General features: G+C 43.3%; 1 protein-coding gene across 3 annotated transcripts in view; it reads right to left on the bottom strand.

The window, feature by feature from the left end:
• The window catches only part of ARHGEF7 (Rho guanine nucleotide exchange factor 7), a 115998-nt gene that overhangs the window by 78949 nt on the left and 17751 nt on the right, over positions 1 to 19298 (bottom strand). For all 3 annotated transcript variants that reach the window (XM_056862184.1, XM_056862185.1, XM_056862186.1), the window contains exon 2: positions 13473 to 13559. In XM_056862184.1, the coding sequence (XP_056718162.1) occupies positions 13473 to 13559 (87 nt within the window). The remainder of the gene's footprint in view (positions 1 to 13472; positions 13560 to 19298) is intronic.

Here is a 19298-nt window from a genome sequence, read left to right as displayed (position 1 = left end):
ACACACCCCGTTCTCTTACTTCCTGCAAATTTTTGTTTAGCTAGATATATCAAATTCATACAGATCTTATGCAAGTTTACTGAAAAGGAAGCCCTATTAAACTCAGTTATGTTTACTTAACCCCTAAATATGCAGGCAACACCTCAGGCAATCCTAAGCATATGTATTTGCAACTGACCTCAGAGTGAACATAAACGGGATTAGGCTGTTAACAACATTTATATCATCTAAACACCTTCAAAAATGGAATTCATGTTAAAATTCATCTGCAATGTAAAATCTATTTTAAGTGATTGTTTCTCTTCCTCGTTTTAGCCCACATGAACATCCATATATACCACAAATACCATAAAGGAGATTCAAATGCATCTGAGTTAAACATGCCCACCCATGTCCACACATGGGGGGCAGAGAGGGCGAGAGGGCCCATGGAACCTCCTCCGCTGCAAATGCCAGAAAGAAAGGATGGACACCACAAAGCACCAAAAGCCTCTTGCTAAGCATAGACAGAAACCTCTCCTGTATTTACTTCATCTGTTCCCTCCCCCTTCTCCATTTTATTCTCACAACAACTTTGTGAGGTAGGCCAGGCTGAGAGGCTATAGCCCAAGGTCACCCAGCAAGCTTCCACGTTCGAGTGGAGATTCGAACCTGAGTCTCCCAGATCCTAGTCCGATATTCTCACCACTATACCACACTGGCTTTCATTAAAGCATTAGCAGGTGCTCTAGTATGGCTACCACATGAATATCCTATGAGCAAAAAATGCACAGAGACTATAAAGGAGAATTATTAAACACAGTTTTGTTGTTGTGCTGCCAAGTCAAAGCCAACTTATGGACGCCCCTTAGGGCAGTGGTTCCCAACCTTTTTTTGACCAGGGACCACTAGGACTTTTTAGTTCGGTGCAGGGACCCCAAGGTTCAAAATAAAAATTCAGAGAATTTGAAAATAAACTTTAATCATAACTGTGAGTTAAACATTAAGCTTAGAATAATATTTGAATATATTTTTATAACAGAGAACTTTTAATTGAAAATATTAATTTATTATGGGTTTATAACTTTGTTTCGCGGACCTTAATTTAGTTCTCGCGGACCCCTGGGGGTCCATGGACCCCTGGTTGGGAACCAGTGCCTTAGGGTTTTCAAGGCAAGAGATGTCCAGAGGTTATTTGCTATTGCCTGTCTCTGCACAGCAACCCTAGATTTCCTTGGTGGTCTCCCATCCAAATACTAACCAATGCCAACTCTGCTTAGCTTCCAAAACCTGATGAGATCGAGATAGCCTGGGCTAGTCAAGTCAGGTAAACACATGGCCCAGCTTTAGGGTGTGGGTCAGTTGTGCTGGAGATGGGCTGCGCCTTACACTGTGCCACATGCTTTTTAGTGTAACATGCCCATGATTTCCGAAGGGCAAATTAAGCAGAGATATGGAGGCCCTCCAAATACATGAACTTAAACCAAGTCCAAAACGTATTTTCAAATATATGCACAACAGTGATAATTAAATGACATCAAATTTTGCTCGGAAAGATGGGACAGTGCTTCACAAATATGGCAAGATATTACATGATCAAAAAAATTTATTCATCAAGAAATGGAACCAACAGATTGTGATTTTTTTCATTTAAAAAATTCAGCATCCACATGGTGAACCGAAAATCCTCAGATTCTTATTGCAAGTACCCAGAAGGATAGTTTTCTATGAAAAAGGTGTGAAATACGCATACAGAGTCCTTAAATCAACAGTTTTATCTGGCTTTAACAAAAATGGGTATCATACCCAGGATACATTAGACACTATGAAATCTTGCAAAGTCACCCAATGGGTGGGGACAAAGAAGAAGAAGAGTTGGTTTTTATATGCTGACTTTCTCTACCACTTAAGGAAGACTCAAACCAGCTTACAATCACCTTCCCCTCCCCACAACAAACACCCTGAAAGGTAGGTGGGGCTGAGAGAGCTGTGACTAGCCCAAGGTCACCCAGCTGGCTTCATGAGTAGGTGTGGGTAAACCAACCCTGTTCACCAGATTAGCATCTGCCGCTCATGTGGAGGAGTGGGGAATCAAACCCAGTTCTTCAGATCAGAGTCCACCGCTCTTAACCGCTACACCACAATGGGTGCAGACGAATCAGAGTCTCATCTGCTGAAAACCCTCAAGAGCCCCCTCCATCAAAGTCCCCTTATTTTAAAAAAGTGTTAGGAAGCTACCTTTTCTTTTTAACTTTAAAAAAAGGATATTGTGTTCCCAACCACAAACTCTTCAAAGTAAGAAATGAACAGTTTCCAGCATGTAGAGACAAATCTTCCACCTTGCATGGGGCCACTCAAATACCCACAAGCACAAATCTGGCCAAACAAGACACGCTAGTTGCTTTAAGTGCTTTTAAAACAATAAATGTGTGGCTGCAAAAGAATCTCTATAAGCAACAGAAATAGGATTTAGGCTCACCTTCATCATGGATTTTCACCCAGTACCAGTAGTCCACACAACCAGTATGTGAAAAGAACTCAAAGAAAAACAGGATGTTGAGGCTTATGTTTCCTGCCAAGCGGAGAGTAGCTGGGATAACGGGAGCAACTTGATTGGCTCATCCCAACATTCACATCCTCATCTCTATATGCACCTAGTCTATATTAATCAACAGGAAACTGAACAATGGGATCTGGGGAAGGGGAGGGGAATGGTGTATGTGTAATGCTCTTTCAGTCTTCTCACATAAACTTATCAGACTCTGAATCACTAGGAACTCTCCAGAGTTTAAGATTACTCATTATTTAAAGATTTATTTCCCAAGCCCGTTTAACAAACAAAAGTTTCCCAAGGCTGTTTCCAGCAATAAAAAAAAGAAATGGCAATAATTAAAAAGCCATAAAATCCAATAAAAGCAGCCAAGAATATTAACGAAAGGTCTAAAAAAGCCAAACCCACATAAATAAAACGGCAACAGACACAATCCGTTAAAATGAGGAAACAAAAGCAATTAAAAACCTGTGAGACTCCTCCTGTTGCTAAAGGTATACGGCCCTGGCACCAAGCAAATCTCAGCAAGATTATGCAGCGTCAGTGAGAAGAGATCAATCAATCACCAGAGGTGCAGAAGCAAATTTCACACCAGCACCAAAGAGGGTAATAGGGGTAGAGGACCGTGAATAACAGTGTATGGTTACAGAGATGTCCCAGAAAAACAGAGGTACAGCAGAAATTTTTTTATTAAAAAAACATAATTGATAGATTATGATGATGAGCTTTTCTTATTTTCTCAGCTGAGGCCTAGATATGACTTGTCACCTTCTGTAGAATGGTAATATTTACAACTGCAACATTGGTTGGTATCTAAATATGGCCAAGCGGCATTAAGTGTCTCAGAACCCCCTTTGCTCCTAGAAACTCTAATGGAATCAAGGCAGAAAATAAAACCTACAATATTTGTTTGTAAATATTCAGTGTCGATTAATAAATATGATATGCACAGGAATGAATGGAATAAGGAGCTAGACCGCCCTATTTTGTCAAAGCAACGGGATACGGACTTAATGTTTATTCCTACTCTCTCCGTGGATCTTAAATTGAAACTTACGCAGTAAAAAATTATGTTTAGGATACACTGGACACCACAGCAACTCTTTAGCAAAGGATTGAGAAAAATGTCTAATTGTTGGCACTGATATATATATAGAGAGAGAGCTCTATCAATATGTGAATGCATGGCATATAGACAGCAATTGCATATGGACTTACTTTTAGATATTTGGAAACCAAATATCCAAAAGTAAGTCCATATGCAATTGCTGTCTATATGCCATGCATTCACATATTGATAGAGTTCTAAAGTCCTCAATCCAATAAGGTCCTCAATCCAATATATATATATATATATATATATATACACACACACACACACACACACACACAAAACTAATGTGTAGATCCGCCACCACTATTATGTTTGTTTTTATGTACATTTTTTTCTCCTCCCCTCCCTTAATCTTATTTAGTTGCTGGATTTAATTGTTTTTTGCCCTGTTTCTTTTTTACTATTTTTTATTGAAAGTGTTTTTTTTAAGTCCTTTATCCATGTATAAAGAATAGCTGCTTTATAAAATTAATAATAATTAACAAATTCTACTGCCAATACACTGTTAGGCAAGTTTAGTAGCTTCAAATTCATAATTAAAGTTTTTCTAGTGATTGTCCACAGGAGCTGTCAGAGATAGTTTATATGTATGTTTTATTGATTTGTCAACCAGGGAGTGTGGGGGATAAAGCCACAAATACATCTAATAATCCAAATTAAAAATTAAGAATATAAATCCACCTGATTGACTAGCAGGTCAAATCAAAACCCAAACTAACATACTTATTTGCTCTCACATGGTGTAAGGGATATTGTAGTCACCAATCTGATATAGAATTAACAAGTGACAAGGGGAGAGAGCCCCAGGGACCTCTGTGGATGAGATTTGAATTCTGTTGAAATAGCTGAGTAGACAATCATGGCTACAGCACATCATGTATAGTTCTTTGGGTCTGCAATATACAACATCAAAATCAACTCGTGAGCCAGCGTGGTGTAGTGGTCAAGAGCGATTGACTCTAATTTGGAGAACCGGGTTTAATTCTCCACTCCTCCACATGAAGCCTGCTGGGTGATCTTGGACTAGTCACAGTTCTCTCAGCCCCACCTACCTCACAAGGTGTCTGTTGTGAGGAGGGGAAGGGATTGTGATTATAAACTGCTTTGAGCCTCCTTAACGGTAGAGAAAAAGCAGGGTATAAAAACCAACTCTTTTTCTTCTTCTTCTTGAAAGCTTGCTAAACATAGCAAGAAATGCACCGCTTAAAATGTTAATGATTTACTGATATAAACTGGAATGAAACCAAATTTCTTGAGACCAAATTTCTAACACAAGTATGAAAGCTAAAAAACACCGTGCCCAAAGCAGCTGATTCGTGATTACAGAAAGGTAAAGCTGAAGAACAAGGCCCCACATGAAGCAATGATGCTTCTAGCTAAAAAGGTCAATGGAAACAGTGCTGGACAGATACCTTCTAAGACTCTCAGTAGCTACTGCGAATCAGATTTGGCAATACTGAAATAAGTGGCTGCTTTAGACTGATCCAGCGCAAAGCACTGTACCCTTAAGATTTTGACATACACTGGTATCAGTATTTAATTTATATAAATAGGATACAGCAATTATTTTTTAAAAGTACACCCCAAATGTAACTGTGCCTTAGCAATAGAGCTGCACTGAAGACCAATTCTCACAACGTTGCAACTGCAACACTAAAGGGGAGGCATCACAAGCAGATGTTTTTGGCAGGGTGAGCCACCCTGCAAAGTTTTCAGGCTGAGTCAGTATATACTATTCCTTGGAAAACGTTTGAAATAAAGTTACATAGAAGTGTGATGAGCACTGATAGTATCGCTTTATGCCACGTTCATAAGATGAGTGAGCATGCCAAAATCTTCTAGATTTTGTGGCTGATGTAATGTAGTGGTTAAGAGCAGTGGTTTGGAGCGCTGGACTCTGATCTGGAGAACCGGATTTGATTCCACTCCTCCACGTGAGCGGCGGACGCTAATCTGGTGAGCTGGATTCGTTTCCCCACTTCTGCACACAAAGCCAGCTGGGTGACCTTGGGCAAGTCACAGCACTGTTAGGGCTCTCTCAACCCCACCTACTTCACAGGGTGTCAGCTGAGGGGAGGGGAAGGTGATTGTAAGCCTGTTTGAGTCTCCCTTAAGTGGTAGGGAAAGTCGGCATATAAAAACCAACTCTTCTTCTAATGTCATTAGGAGATCCGAAGATAGACAGAGACTGCTCAGTAGCAGCAACTGACTCCTAGCAATTGAAATAAATGGCTGATATTGGGGGGGAAAACCCAAAAAAGGGGTCGCCATAAGTCAGCTGCGACTTGACGGCACTTCACACACACACACACATTACCAGAACTGGCTAGAAAGCATGTGCGACTGTTCCTCAGGCAGTCCAGCCCTGGGAACTGGACACAGAGCAATCCTAAGCCATGCTACTCAGAAGAAAGTCTCATTTTATTCAGCGGGTCCTACTCTGAGGAAAGCACACTTATTATTGCAGTCATATTCTTGGATAGAGTGCAACATGCACAGGATAAAGCATCTGATACTCCCTTGCCCATAACAAAAAGGGTTTTCATAACTTTCTCTTGAAGAGGAAAAACTCACAGCGGCTAGCAAAAGACATCTACACGCCACAGCAGCAGAAAAGGAGCTAAGGGGGAAGGGGGTACCCCCCTCAGGGCATATTACAGTTTTGCTGGGAAAATCTGTCCCGTTTTCACGGAAGGGTGCCCCAGTTGTATCTAGAAGGCTAGGGGGGAAAGTCCACCGATGGTAGATCCGCACAAGCACAGCCCCATATGTGAGGCTGCACAGAAGACTGAAGATGAAACTTCTTTTTCCACCTGGCGATCATAACATTTTCTTAAAAAAATTAACTGACAATTTTAAGTGCAGTATTTCGATAGATAAGTTTAACTACAAGCAAAAAATATGAACAAGCTGCTTAAGCAAGTAAACTTGGGTAAATGCTGTGTTGTTTATGTTGCATAATCAGCCATTTTACATGAAACCCAGCGGGACCCAGTAGTTTCAAAGATGAGACATTGTGGACTTTTCTCCCTAACCACAATGCAGCCATTTTTTATAAAATAGAAATTCCCTTTGCCGTTTTCCTAAAGATAAGCACAGGTGGGGCTTTCTCCCTGAATAAATAACACTCAAGAAGCAATTGTCTCACATTTCTATTTGTTCACATGCCTGTTTCAACAAGTTTGCCACAAAGCTGAAGTCACATGTAGCGTTCTCATCTAGAAGCACGGTAAGTACAATTGATCAAATGCGTAAAACCCAGTAGCTGCCTTTGAGATCGCTACATTTTTAAAAAATCTCAACACAAAACACAAATTTGCCAGGTATTAGCACTTAACACTTTCAATTTACAACAGACATTACTTTCACTAACCCCACATAAGACTAGCAAGCTTAAGACAAAGTATTGTTTTAAGTAGCAGCACAGAGAAAAGTGGGTGGGGGGACAGTTTGCAATTAAGTTGACCACAAGTCAGCAAGCGAGCATCATTGCCAAAAAAGAAGACGACACCATGCTTGGATGGACTAACAAGAGAATTACACATCAGATAAAGAAGAAGAGTTGGTTTTTATATGCTGACTTTCTCTACCACTTAAGGAAGAATCAAACCAGCTCACAATCACCTTCCCCTCCCCACAACAGTCACCCTGTGAGGTAGGTGGGGCTGAGAGAGCTCTAAGAGAGCTGTGACTAGCCCAAGGTCACCCAGCTGGCTTCATGTGTAGGAGTGGGGAACCAAACCCGGTTCTCCAGATCAGAGTCCGCCGCTCCAAACCACCACTCTTAACCACTACACCACACTGGCTCTCAAGGTACTTCTCCTAATCTAATGTATACTAAAGTAAGTAAAGGTCCCCTGTGCAAGCACTGGGTCATTCCTGACCCACGGGGTGACATCACATCTTGATGTTTACTAGGCAGACTTTGTTTACAGGGTGGGTTGCCAGTGCCTTCCCCAGTCATCTTCCCTTCACCCCCAGCAAGCTGGGTACTCATTTGACCGACCTTGGAAGGATGGAAGGCTGAGTCAACCTGGAGCCGGCTACCTGAAACCCAATTTCCATTGAGATTGAACTCAGGTCGTGAGCAGAGCTTGGACTGCAGTACTGCAGCTTACCACTCTGCGCCAGGGGCTCCTTATACTAGTATACTCCTCCCCACTCCTCCATATGAGCAGCGGGCACTAATCTGGAGAACTGGGTTGGTTTCCCCACTCCTACACATGAAGCCAGCTGGGTGACCTTGGGCTAATCACAGTTCTCTTAGAGCTCTCTCATCCCCATCTACCTTACAGAGTGTATAGTAGTGAGCCCTTTATTGGTGGGCTGTGTTCATCTTTACATGCCACACTTCCATTTAGCCACAGACAAGTTGTAAAGAATCCAAAGAGCAGCAACTAAAAGAATCTGAAGTGTGCATGTATGTATGAATGAATGTATGTGAAGCCTTCAAAGATTGAAGAAGTTGAGAGGGGAACTTAAGAGTAAGAGCATAGGAATCTGGGATAAGGCAGATGCAATGAAAGTAAATACGAAATAGCAATAACTTAGGTCTAAGACTAATCATATGGATGTTTACTTGGGAATGAAGGCAGTAGCTTAAACTTTTGTAGGATTGAACTACATAATTAAATTAACTTCAATAATATTAAAATTAAGTGTTAGAAGCTTGCCAATCATCCGAGTATCTTTGCACCTGGCCAGACTGAAAGCCTGGATCTTACTAAGCAGTTAGAATACTGCCTGTACATTTTCCTTCCTATCTCAGCAAGGCTGCAGTCTATACACAATTCTCTAGGAGTACATCTCACTGAATACAGTGGGATTTGCTTCTGTGTAAACATGCATAAAAGTGAGCTGGCAAGGGAAAAGACAGTTGCATACAAAAAAAAATGAGTTGGATGTTCAGCAAAGGGCTCTGAAATATCCACAAAGGAGGCAGAGTTCTATGAGGTCTTCTATAAGGATCAATGAATGGGCCATGGTTATAGCCCTAGAACCTGACAGCAGTATTAAAATACCAGAAGGTCAGGGATAAGCAATAGGCTACCAGGAACAAGACACAAAGCAGTGCAGTGAATCGTTGTGGTACAATCTCCATCACAGAGGATCCTAAAGGCCAGATTAGCTGGTTAAACTAGCTACCGTTGACTTAACCCATGAGGCAGGAGGACTGAAGGAAGAACTACTTTGTGTATACAAAGGAGCATACAAGTATACAATCAGGAGCATAGTGGAAATGAGGATCACACAGAATTTTGCTAGGATTCCTGCCTCATAATTAGTAACAATAACCCTTCTACCAGTAGGACATCATGAATATTTGACACGTTCCTTCGGATCACCTAAAAATTAATCTACAGTGATAAATCCTTTAGCCCTTTATTTTAATTATTTACTTCATTTATATCCCACCTCTCCCCACAATGGGGATCCAAAGCGGATTCTCCTCTCTTCCGTTTTATCCCCACAACAATCCTGTGAGGTGAATTAATTTGAGAGTGTGTGACTGGGCCAAGGTCACCCAGTGAGCTTTGATGGTAGAGTGGGGATTTGAACCTGGGACTCCCTGACCTTAGTCCGGCACTTTATCTGCCACACCACACTGGCTATCAAGCTTCACGCAGAGGGGTGCCATAAGGAAACCACTCAAGGAGCCTCCACGTGCATCAGCTCTCACTCAGATATCATCACAAATAACAGAGTCTACAGCATTCAATAATCTATCCATAATAAGGCAACTGCAGATACAACACTGGAAATTTCATTTAAAGAATATTTACTCCATCACATGAACACATGAAGCTGCCTTCTATTGAATCAGACCCTTGGTCCATCAAAGCCAGTATTCTCTGACCGGCAGCGGCTCTCCAGGGTCTCAGGTGGAGGTCTTTCACATCACCTATTTGCCTAGTCCCTTTAACTGGAGATGCCGGGGATTGAACCTGGGACTTTCTACATGCCAAACAGATGCTCTACCACTGAGCCACGGCCCATCCATACTTCCATACACTCTTCTAAACACCAGACGATTCTAAGCATCATTCACTATATCAACTGTTGCTGGTCTTTGACGGCAAATAAATTTGAAATAAGGATCATTCACTACAGCTGAATTTATGGCAGAGCACAAAGGGGGATTCTATTCTTCGATAAGCCTCATGAAAGGACAGGCGTGTCACATTAGACTTCAACCACTGGAGTGCTGCCGCTGTCTGCCCACCTCTCTGTCAAAGGTTCACAAGAATGGCTGGGGTATAACACCTGGAGAATGTGTGAAGCATGCACAATCCACCTGATAGCTGCTACGCTATTCCTTACTACCACCATAAGGTACGACAACCAACCACTTCAGGTAGCCTCACCACCAACTTCAGACAGCGAGACATATCAGTGACAATACTGAGAACAGTTTAAGACAAAGACATTTGCATTCATTAGGCATGCTAAGTCCACCTGCAAATTCCAAGGAGAGAATGAGAATCCAATGCTGATCTAGAGTAGCAAGACCTGTGCAGGGGTCATATGCCAGATCTGTAACTCCAGCCCTCCAGCATCTACACCAGCCCTCCAGCATCTACACCAGTTGACACATGAACACATGAAGCTGCCTTATACTGAATCAGACCCTTGGTCCATCAAAGTCAGTATTGTCTACTCAGACTGGCAGCGGCTCTCCAGGGCCTCAGGTAGAGGTCTTTCACATCACCTACTTGCCTAGTCCCTTTAACTGGAGATGCCGGGGACTGAACCCGGGACCTTCTGCATGCCAAGCAGATACTCTACCACTGAGCCACGACACCTCTTCATATATGCGGCTTTCCCCTGCCACTTCCTGTTTAATACCACTATCAGTGACAGAGGCTGCTGTCTGGACTCAGAATGACTCTGTTAATACTGTTTTGATGTGTATATACATTCCTTAAAAAACAGGAGTCCAGTAGCACCTTAAAGACTAACAAAAGTATTTTCTGGTAGGGTATGAGCTTTCATGAGCCACAGCTCACTTCTTCAGATACAGCTAGAATGTGAATCCATCTGTCTTTAAGTAGAGGAGAGTGAATTCAGACAAGCATTAGTATGTAAATGTTAACAGTATGTAAATGTGAATAGCAGGCGTGATGGGATTGGGTGTGGTATGCAGAAGAGTCTGTGATGTCCAGGGGAGAGATGGGTGTGGAGAAATCAGCATTGGTCATGAGCCATGAATGCAAGGTCTTTATTCAGCCCAGGTAAATGCATTGACTTTGCATTGACTCCCCTGGACATCACAGACTCTTCTGCATACCACACCCAATCCCATCACGCCTGCTATTCACATTTACATACTGTTAACATTTACATACTAATGCTTGTCTGAATTCACTCTCCTCTACTTAAAGACAGATGGATTCACATTCTAGCTGTATCTGAAGAAGTGAGCTGTGGCTCACGAAAGCTCATACCCTACCAGAAAATATTTTTGTTAGTCTTTAAGGCGCTACTGGACTCTTGCCCTTTTCTACTACTGCAGACAGACTAACACGGCTACCCACTGTGAATTATCTTAAAAAACAAGATATATGTGAAAATGTGTTAAATGTATGCAGCATATTCCTAATCTGCCCTACTCCATTGCTCTTCAGTCACCAGCGAAGAGGGTGGAATAAAGAAACAAATAAAGGATCAAGCACTCTACTGCTGGAACAAGTGTTCAGTACAGGTCATTTGCATTGCGAGACAGAAATGCAAAACCTGGAGACACCCCTGTGCCACCCCATCCCCCTTAGTGAGTATTTAAGGCATGATGGCTTGGTTTAAATAACAAAGTACCAGTGTAAATAATGGAAAGTCAAATTTAATACACATGATCTGAAGTCAGCACAGCAAAGGGGCAGTTTAAATAACTGAATTAAATCAAGTTTCCAACTTTCTAGTTTCGACTGCTTCCTGAACAAGCATATATAAGTTATCAGGCACAAAACAAATGTTCATAGTGTTTGTATGAAAGGGACTACAGACTCTTAAACTAAGTACTAATACATATTTAGGGTCCATATATTCTGATTCACCTTACTAGCCAGTCAATTTGTGGTCATCAGTAACACATCTGCTGCTCCACGTCTTATGTGTTCCAGAAACAGGGTTTGGGGGGACGGAGGGCAGGACAGAAAAACTATATTGCACTGGACTTTGACAAAAAGAGCACAAACGTCATTGTCAGCTGTATTTCCCTAGATATATGAAACATTTCTTTCTCTTCCCCCTCCAGAGTTGTGGCAGGGGGTATGGTTTTTTTCTTCCACGCTGAGCAAAGACCCTTCAGCAAAAGGGGCAGTTGCTCCTGGAAAGTGGATTTGTAGAGGCCTCAATACAGCATGTATCTATTGTGCAATATAGAAAATGTTGGACTGCCAAAAAATTTCTCTGATCTATCCATTTACTTAACAGAGCAAGCTTTAACTTACTATGTTCAATATAAAGTTACAGCTCAAACGATTCTGCATAAAATCTGTATTGCATTCAAGAATGAAGCTATAGATCACAAGAGTATCATTTAATTAAAATTGTAAAACAAATATTAATTTAACTTAAATTGTAAAAAAAAAAATCATTTATACCACCACGCCTTTCTTCCCAAAGGGGATCCAAAGCAACTAAATGTCAGCCTCTTGGCAAACTGAGTTCTATGTATCCGTAATTGAAAGCCAGCACCAATGAAGATTATTTCTTAAGGGAGTGGCCACACCTGGGAGCTGAACAGAGAAGTATTATACAGTATTTGCAACCGTAGAAAGGTGTGACAGACAAAAAAACAACAACTCCTAACAAAGAAAACTGAAAAAAGACATATGAATAAACACAACACACTAGCTAAAATACCTGTGGATAAAAACCACAGCAGTATACTTTGGGAAAGGGGGGGGGGAACGTGAATACAACACACAAGTTTATGCTGCCAAATACTCCTTGAAACCAGTGCTTCCTCATTTGAGTTCCTTTCTCAGTCCAGATTTTATACAGTATTTGCAACCATAGAAAGTTGTAACAAAAAAACATAATTGAAAAAAGGCATACAAATAAACACCAAGTGCTAGCTAAAATACCTTTGTGGATAAAAACCACAACAGTATACTTCGGGAAAGGAGGGGGGGGGGAAACCCATGAATACAACACAGGAAAGTTTATGCTGCCAGGATGCTCCTTGAAATCAGTGCTTCATTTGAGTTCCTTTCTCAATCCAGATTTTAACTCTCAGCCACCCTTTATGCACGGGAGGTTCTGCCTTGGATCTGCTGCTCTCTAGATGCACATTTTCCCTATCTGAATTCTCAAAACTCAACTATCAGCCCCCATGCAGAGTTTTGAGGACTGGGATGGGGGGAAACGTGCATCTGGTTCCCAACCTTTTTTTGACCAGGGACCACTAGGACTTTTTGGTTCGGTGCAGGGACCCCAAGGTTCAAAATAAAAATTCAGAGAATTTGAAAATAAACTATAACCATAACTGTGAGTTAAACATTAAACATTTCGCCTTAGGGGCGAAAACGCATGGGAGGCTTTGCCACTCTCCAAATGCACACTGGCCTTAGGGCAAAAACGCATGGGAGGTTTTGCCACTCTCCAAATGCACCCTTTCCCCTGCCAAATTCTCAAAACTCAAAAAAAAAAAAATCAGCCCCCGTGCAGAGTTTGGAGGATTCAGATGGGGAGGGGGGAAATGTGCATCTGGAGGGGGGCAGATCCAAGCAGAACCTCCCATGCGTCCTCGCCCTTAATGTGCACCCCCCTTATATGCATCCCCCACCACCACCACCACCCGGTTGCCTCCCCGCCCCATGCTCTCACCTCCAGGCGGAGGGTGGCGCCGCAAGCCCGGAGGAACTCGCGGATGTTGCTCAGGCACTCGCCCTCGGTGCGGGGCTCCGGGTAAACCTGCAAAAAAAAGAGAGAAAGCAGAGCAGACGCGGTTCAGCCAGGGGAAGAACTCCGCCTCCCGGGGCTCTTGCAACCCTGGGGCTTTTTTGCAATCGCAGCCCCCTGCTTCCCTCCCAGGCAGCTTTGGATTTTGCTTTGCTGAACCGGGAAGTAAACACGGCGGCAGGAAATGGCGTTTGGAGATGGGTGTGTGTGCACACACACGAGGGAAGTCTTCGTCCACTACAGGGCGATTTGTCTCCGCCCCCCAATGAATGGAGAGGGAAGGGTAGCTGCTGGACCCTCTTGCTCCTCTCTGCAGCCATCCCGCAATGGAAGGGAGAGATTGCAAAAGCCGGATAGGTTTCCAACCAGCTAGCTTTTTTCCTCCCCCTTAGAGCTGGTTCCCTCTTTCTTCCTGGCTGGACTTCTTTAAACAACTGCACGCCGGTCAGGAATCTACTACTTTCGCACAGCCCCAATAATGCACTTTCAATCCACTTTCCCTGCACCTTAACGATAGTTTGCAAGTGGATTTTGCCAGTTCACACAGTAAAATCCACCTTCAAGGTGCATGGAAAGTGCACTGAAAGTGCATTCACAGTGGGTAACCGTGTTAGTCTGTCTGCAGTAGTAGAAAAGGGCAAGAGTCCAGTAGCACCTTAAAGTGCATTGAAATGAAAGTGCATTGTTTGGGCTGTGTAAAAGTGCAGGTCCGCCGTTTCCAAGCGGGGAGGAAGAAAACTGCGCCTGCTGAATTTCTGCCATTTAGTTAAGGCACGGGAGAGTTGAAAGAAAGAAGCGGTGGCCGTCCGGTTCCCACCCCAACAACAAGGAACGGGGTTGGAGTCATTCATATTTTCTTTACTTCTTTAACCTTTCCCAGAAATGGTACTTGCCTAGACCTGGCAGCTCATAGAATCATAAGAGTTGGAAGGGACCACCAGGGTCATCTAGTCCAACCCCCTGCACAATGCAGGAAATTCACAACTACCTCCCCCACACACCTCCAGTGACCCCTACTCCATGCCCAGATGTCCAAGATGCCCCGCTCTCATGATCTACTTAAGGTCATAGAATCAGCAAGATCATACAGCTGGGAAAGATGCCAAAACATCCTACAGGCACATACAGCCAAAAATAGGACCATCTATGCCACAACAGCTCCTGTGCCATTCAGAGCACATTTGACCATCGGTGCTTCCCAACCAATAACGATGGATGTCAAACAACAGAGCCAGGCTCCATCCTACGGTAGGAAGCACTGATGGTCAATGGCCACTTGCAGTAGTACAACCAGCTACACTTTTAAGTCTAAACAAAAAACATGTATGAGATTATATCAAAGGTCTCAGAGCAACATATAAAGTGCCATTCCCCCCCCATCATGTGTTTCCCATGTGGAACCTACTGAATTTGCAAACTGCTTAAAGCGAATGGCAAAAATCTGCTATTGTTTTTTGAACCACAAAAGCTGGGTAAGCCCTGATACCACATTGCAAGGTTCCTCTGTAAATCATTTCGGATTGCTGGAAGGTAGAACTTGTTCCTCCTCAAAACAGCAAAATTTTCAGTGCATTGTTATACACTGAGTCCCATATATTTTGAGAGCAGGTGAAGAAGGTCAAAAGCATTATTTCAGATGTCTACTTGCCCACAGTAAATAAATAGTGCAGAAATGTCCATAGGTCAAAATATATTAAAAAGAACAAAGCCAAATGGGCATTGGAATACACTGGAATTGCACCTAAGAGCATTTCTGTGGCTATTTGAAAGCAAGAGTTCCCACCTTCACTATGTATTTAATGTATTTGTACCACTCCATTCCAGATATGCTCAAGGCAGCTGTGTGGGTGTGTAAAGCGCCTTCAAGTCACAGCCAACTTATGGCGACCCCTTTTGGGGGGTTTTCATGGCAAGAGACTACAGAGGTGGTTTGCCAGTGCCTTCCTCTGCACAGCAACCCTGGTATTCCTTGGTGGTCTCCCATCCAAATACTAACCAGGGCTGACCCTGCTTAGCTTCTGAGATCTGACAAGATCAGGCTAGCCTGGACCATCCAGGTCAGGGCTCAAGGCAGCTAACAACCCTTAAAAAATAAAATATATTACAAGAATAAAATAGTAAAACAAGTCAATGGTACAGAAACAGCTTTCTTACAGTCAAACCATTTCAGCCCCTTCCTCCCATTATCCATAGGTCTTAAAGGAGGCAATAAGCCTCAGCGGCAGAACACCTGCCTTGTATGCAGAAGGCCTCAGACTCTATTCCTGTCATTTCCAGTTTAAAAAAGGATTTCAGTTAATAAGCACTGAGAACACAGTGGTCTACTAATCTGTTTCAAGATAATTTAACTGTTTAGGATTGCCAACCTCGGGGAGGGGCTATGGCTCAGTGGTAGAGCATCTGCCTGGCATGCAGAAGGTCCCAGGTTCAATCCCCGGCATGTCCAGGTAAAAGGGACTAGGAAAGTAGGTGATGGGAAAGACCCCTGCCCGAGACCCCAGACAGCTGCTGCCGGTCTGAGTAGACAATACTGACTTTGATGGACCAAGGGTCTGATTCAGTAAAAGGCAACTTCATGTGTTCATGTTTTCAGATGGGGCCTGAATATCTCCCAGAATTGTAGCTGATCTCTAGACAGTGCAGGTCAGTTCCTTGGAGAAAAGGGCTCATGTGGAGGGTGGTATTAGACTGCAGGAAGTTCCTCCATAGACTTAGAAGGGTGTAACTCTGCTTTGGATTTTACTGCAAGCCATTTAATTTGTAAGAAACCTCTTTAGGTTGGAGAAGGCTTCAAACTTTGTTTAGTAGAGTGGTAGGCCAACAAATCACCTGGAGCATGTATTATTTTTTATATATCCCACTCTAACACCAAGATGCTCAGAGCACTTGCTTTATCTCCCTCAACCTCAACTTTAGGTTATGTTGAGAGACAGTGACTTGTCCAAGAAAGACCATGATGAGTTGGGTAGAGAATGTAATCTGTTCCCCATGTCTAAACGTCGCCTGCACATCTTGTGACCCACAAAGTGAAATGCATCCCATCAGTTCTGGCAACCCATCAGATAGATGGCAGACAAACCCAAGTTTTTTTCTACCTACCTGACACTAAAAAAATGCATGTCACAAATAAGGGCTCGGGTGGTCATACTTTGCACAGGCTTGCTTTATAGGGCAATCCAAAACAGAATTACTCCAGTCTAAGCCCACTGAAATGAATGGACTTAGACTGGAGTAACTCTCTTTAGGATTGCAGTGTTACAGACCATTCCTGAGCTGAGCTGATGGCGTAGGGGAATGGTGGGGAAGAGGCGCAGTGGCACCTCTTTGTAAGCCGTTTCGCCTACGCCGTTGAAGGAAAAAAAGCCATTTCAGAGCTCTGGACCTTCAGGAACAGACCCAGTTCCCTAGTCTAAATTGGGGTCCTGGTGGCCACTTGTTAACATAACAGTAAGGACAGTAAAGTTTCCCACATAATCCACAGTCACAAATCTCTAGCAGCCCATTCCTGACTTAGAACGAAAGTCCTTTGGAGGTCAAAAAAGGGCTGCGCCGGCGTAAATGAGACACCGTTGGCTGTCACACTTACGCCCTCCAGGTGGGCTCAGACACCGACAGGGGGACCCGGACACTGGTCTCTCGGTGCTGCTTCAGCAGCGCTACCCAGGGACCACCAGCTAGGCCTTCCGCCGGCGTCCCACCGGCGCAAAGCCCCGCACTTGTGTCCCAGGGGGTGTTCCTGGGGCATGCCAAGGGGCGGAGCGGCCAGTAGGCAGCTTCCTGTCCCCTTTTGGCCCGGCATGCCAGCAGGGAGGACAGCGTTGCTGTGCCTTTTTTGCTGGCGCAGCCTCGCTGTTCTCAAAGGGGCGAAATGCTCCATTTAAGAATTTAAAAGCCTCCGAAAGGCAAAAGACACCTTTCATACAAAAAATAGCAAGGTAGGGCAAGGGTTGTACAAACAGGTATTTATATTTATTAAATATGTATGTGTATATTTATTATATATAAAATTATATATTAAATATTTATATTTATTAAAATAGTTATAACCCAGCTTTCCTTCTGGCTTAAGACAGCCATTGCTAACTGCTGCCTGCATGACAACCAAACATTTGAAGCTTTTCTGGACATGCAGCTGCAGTGTTGAAAAAAGCTTTTGTGTTGCATTTTGGCTTGCAATGCAGCTATTGCAGGCATTCAAAAATGATTGAAACGCTCTGGAATTCCTTGTACCTGTGAAAAGGATTTGTCACCACAGTGTAAACTGGCGATAAAAATGTTTTAAAACTTGATTGTGTTAACAAGCTCTTAGACCAGTAGCTGAGATGGTTTGTCTCCTTCCTGGAAAAAGGAAGACAGTGTAAAACGGGAATATGTTCATAAAATTATGTTGTGAAGTAAAAAAAACTTGAAAGATGTGTGCTTTCCTGCCCCCTCTCCACCCAAACAAAAAGTTCCCACCAAAGCAATCTAATCAATGGGGTGCAGTCGGGGAGGGACTGTGGCTCAGTGGTAGAGCATCTGCTGGGCATGCAGAAGGTCCCAGGTTCAATCCCCAGCATCTCCAGTTAAAGAGACTAGGCAAGTAGGTGATGTGAAAGGCCCCTGCCTGAAACCCTGGAGAGCCGCTGCCAGTATGAGTAGACAATACTGACTTTGATGGACCTTGATGGTCTGATTCAGTATAAGCCAGCTTCAAGTGTCCTGTCATTTGCCCCATGCTTTTTAATATTTAAACAAAACTGTCCAGAGCTTCAGGGCTGGGTGTCATCAACATGGAGTGGAGTTGGCATTTGTAGACCTGGTCAACAGTTTAGGCGTGTTCATGGACCCAGCATTTGAGACCAACTACCTGTTTGTACAACCCTTGCCCCTCCTGGCTGCTTATATTTGCTGGGGAGGGGTCTGACGGACTGGGTCCGGGAGACAGTCAATGCCTCCTTGAGAGACGGGGTGATCACTCCTGCCTTGAAATGGGCAGTGGTGTGTCCTTTCCTAAATAAACTTATTCTGGAGCCAGAAGAGTCGAGAAGATAAATGAATTCTTCTCATCTGTCTTCACTGTTGAAGATATACGGCAGACACCTTTTCCTGAACAGAGGTTTTGGGGAGAGGAGAATGAGGAACTGGGGCAAACTGTGGTAACAAGGCAGGAAGTTCTAGAACGTATAGACAAACAGCAAACTAACAAGTCACCAGGACCAGACGGTGTTCATCCTAGAGTTCTTCAAGAAGTCAAATGGGAAATTGCTGAACTTCTAACAATGATATGTAACATGTCTGTAATATCAGCCTCTGTACCACATTGATCCATGCTTTTGGACCTCCTGGCTGGATTACTGTAATGAACTCAACACCGGGCTTCCATTGAAGACAACCTGGAAACTAAGCTGGTTCAGAATGCAAGAGCCAATTATTTTCAGGAGATAACCAACAAGAACATATGTTGCTTGTCTTAAAACAACTACATTGATGGCTAGTTATGAGTCCAACTCAAGGTGCTGGTTATGACTTTTAATAAAGCCCTTTATGGGCGAGGACCCACATATCTAAAGACCATCGCCCCCCATTTGTCCTCATGCATCAAAACTGACGGTAGGCTGACCCTTACTGGCTGTTCCCCATTTAAGGTAGCCCATCTGGCCTCGATCGGAGCCTGTTCCTTCTCACCGTAGCTCCCACTTTGTGGAACAGGTACCATAAGGGGGAAAGGGGAGATATTTAATTTTCCAGGGTTTTACGTACATGCCTCCC

This window comes from Euleptes europaea, chromosome 16 (assembly GCF_029931775.1).
Source record: "Euleptes europaea isolate rEulEur1 chromosome 16, rEulEur1.hap1, whole genome shotgun sequence".
Taxonomy (NCBI): Eukaryota; Metazoa; Chordata; class Lepidosauria; order Squamata; family Sphaerodactylidae; genus Euleptes; species Euleptes europaea.
This window is presented reverse-complemented; position numbering and strand designations above follow the sequence as displayed.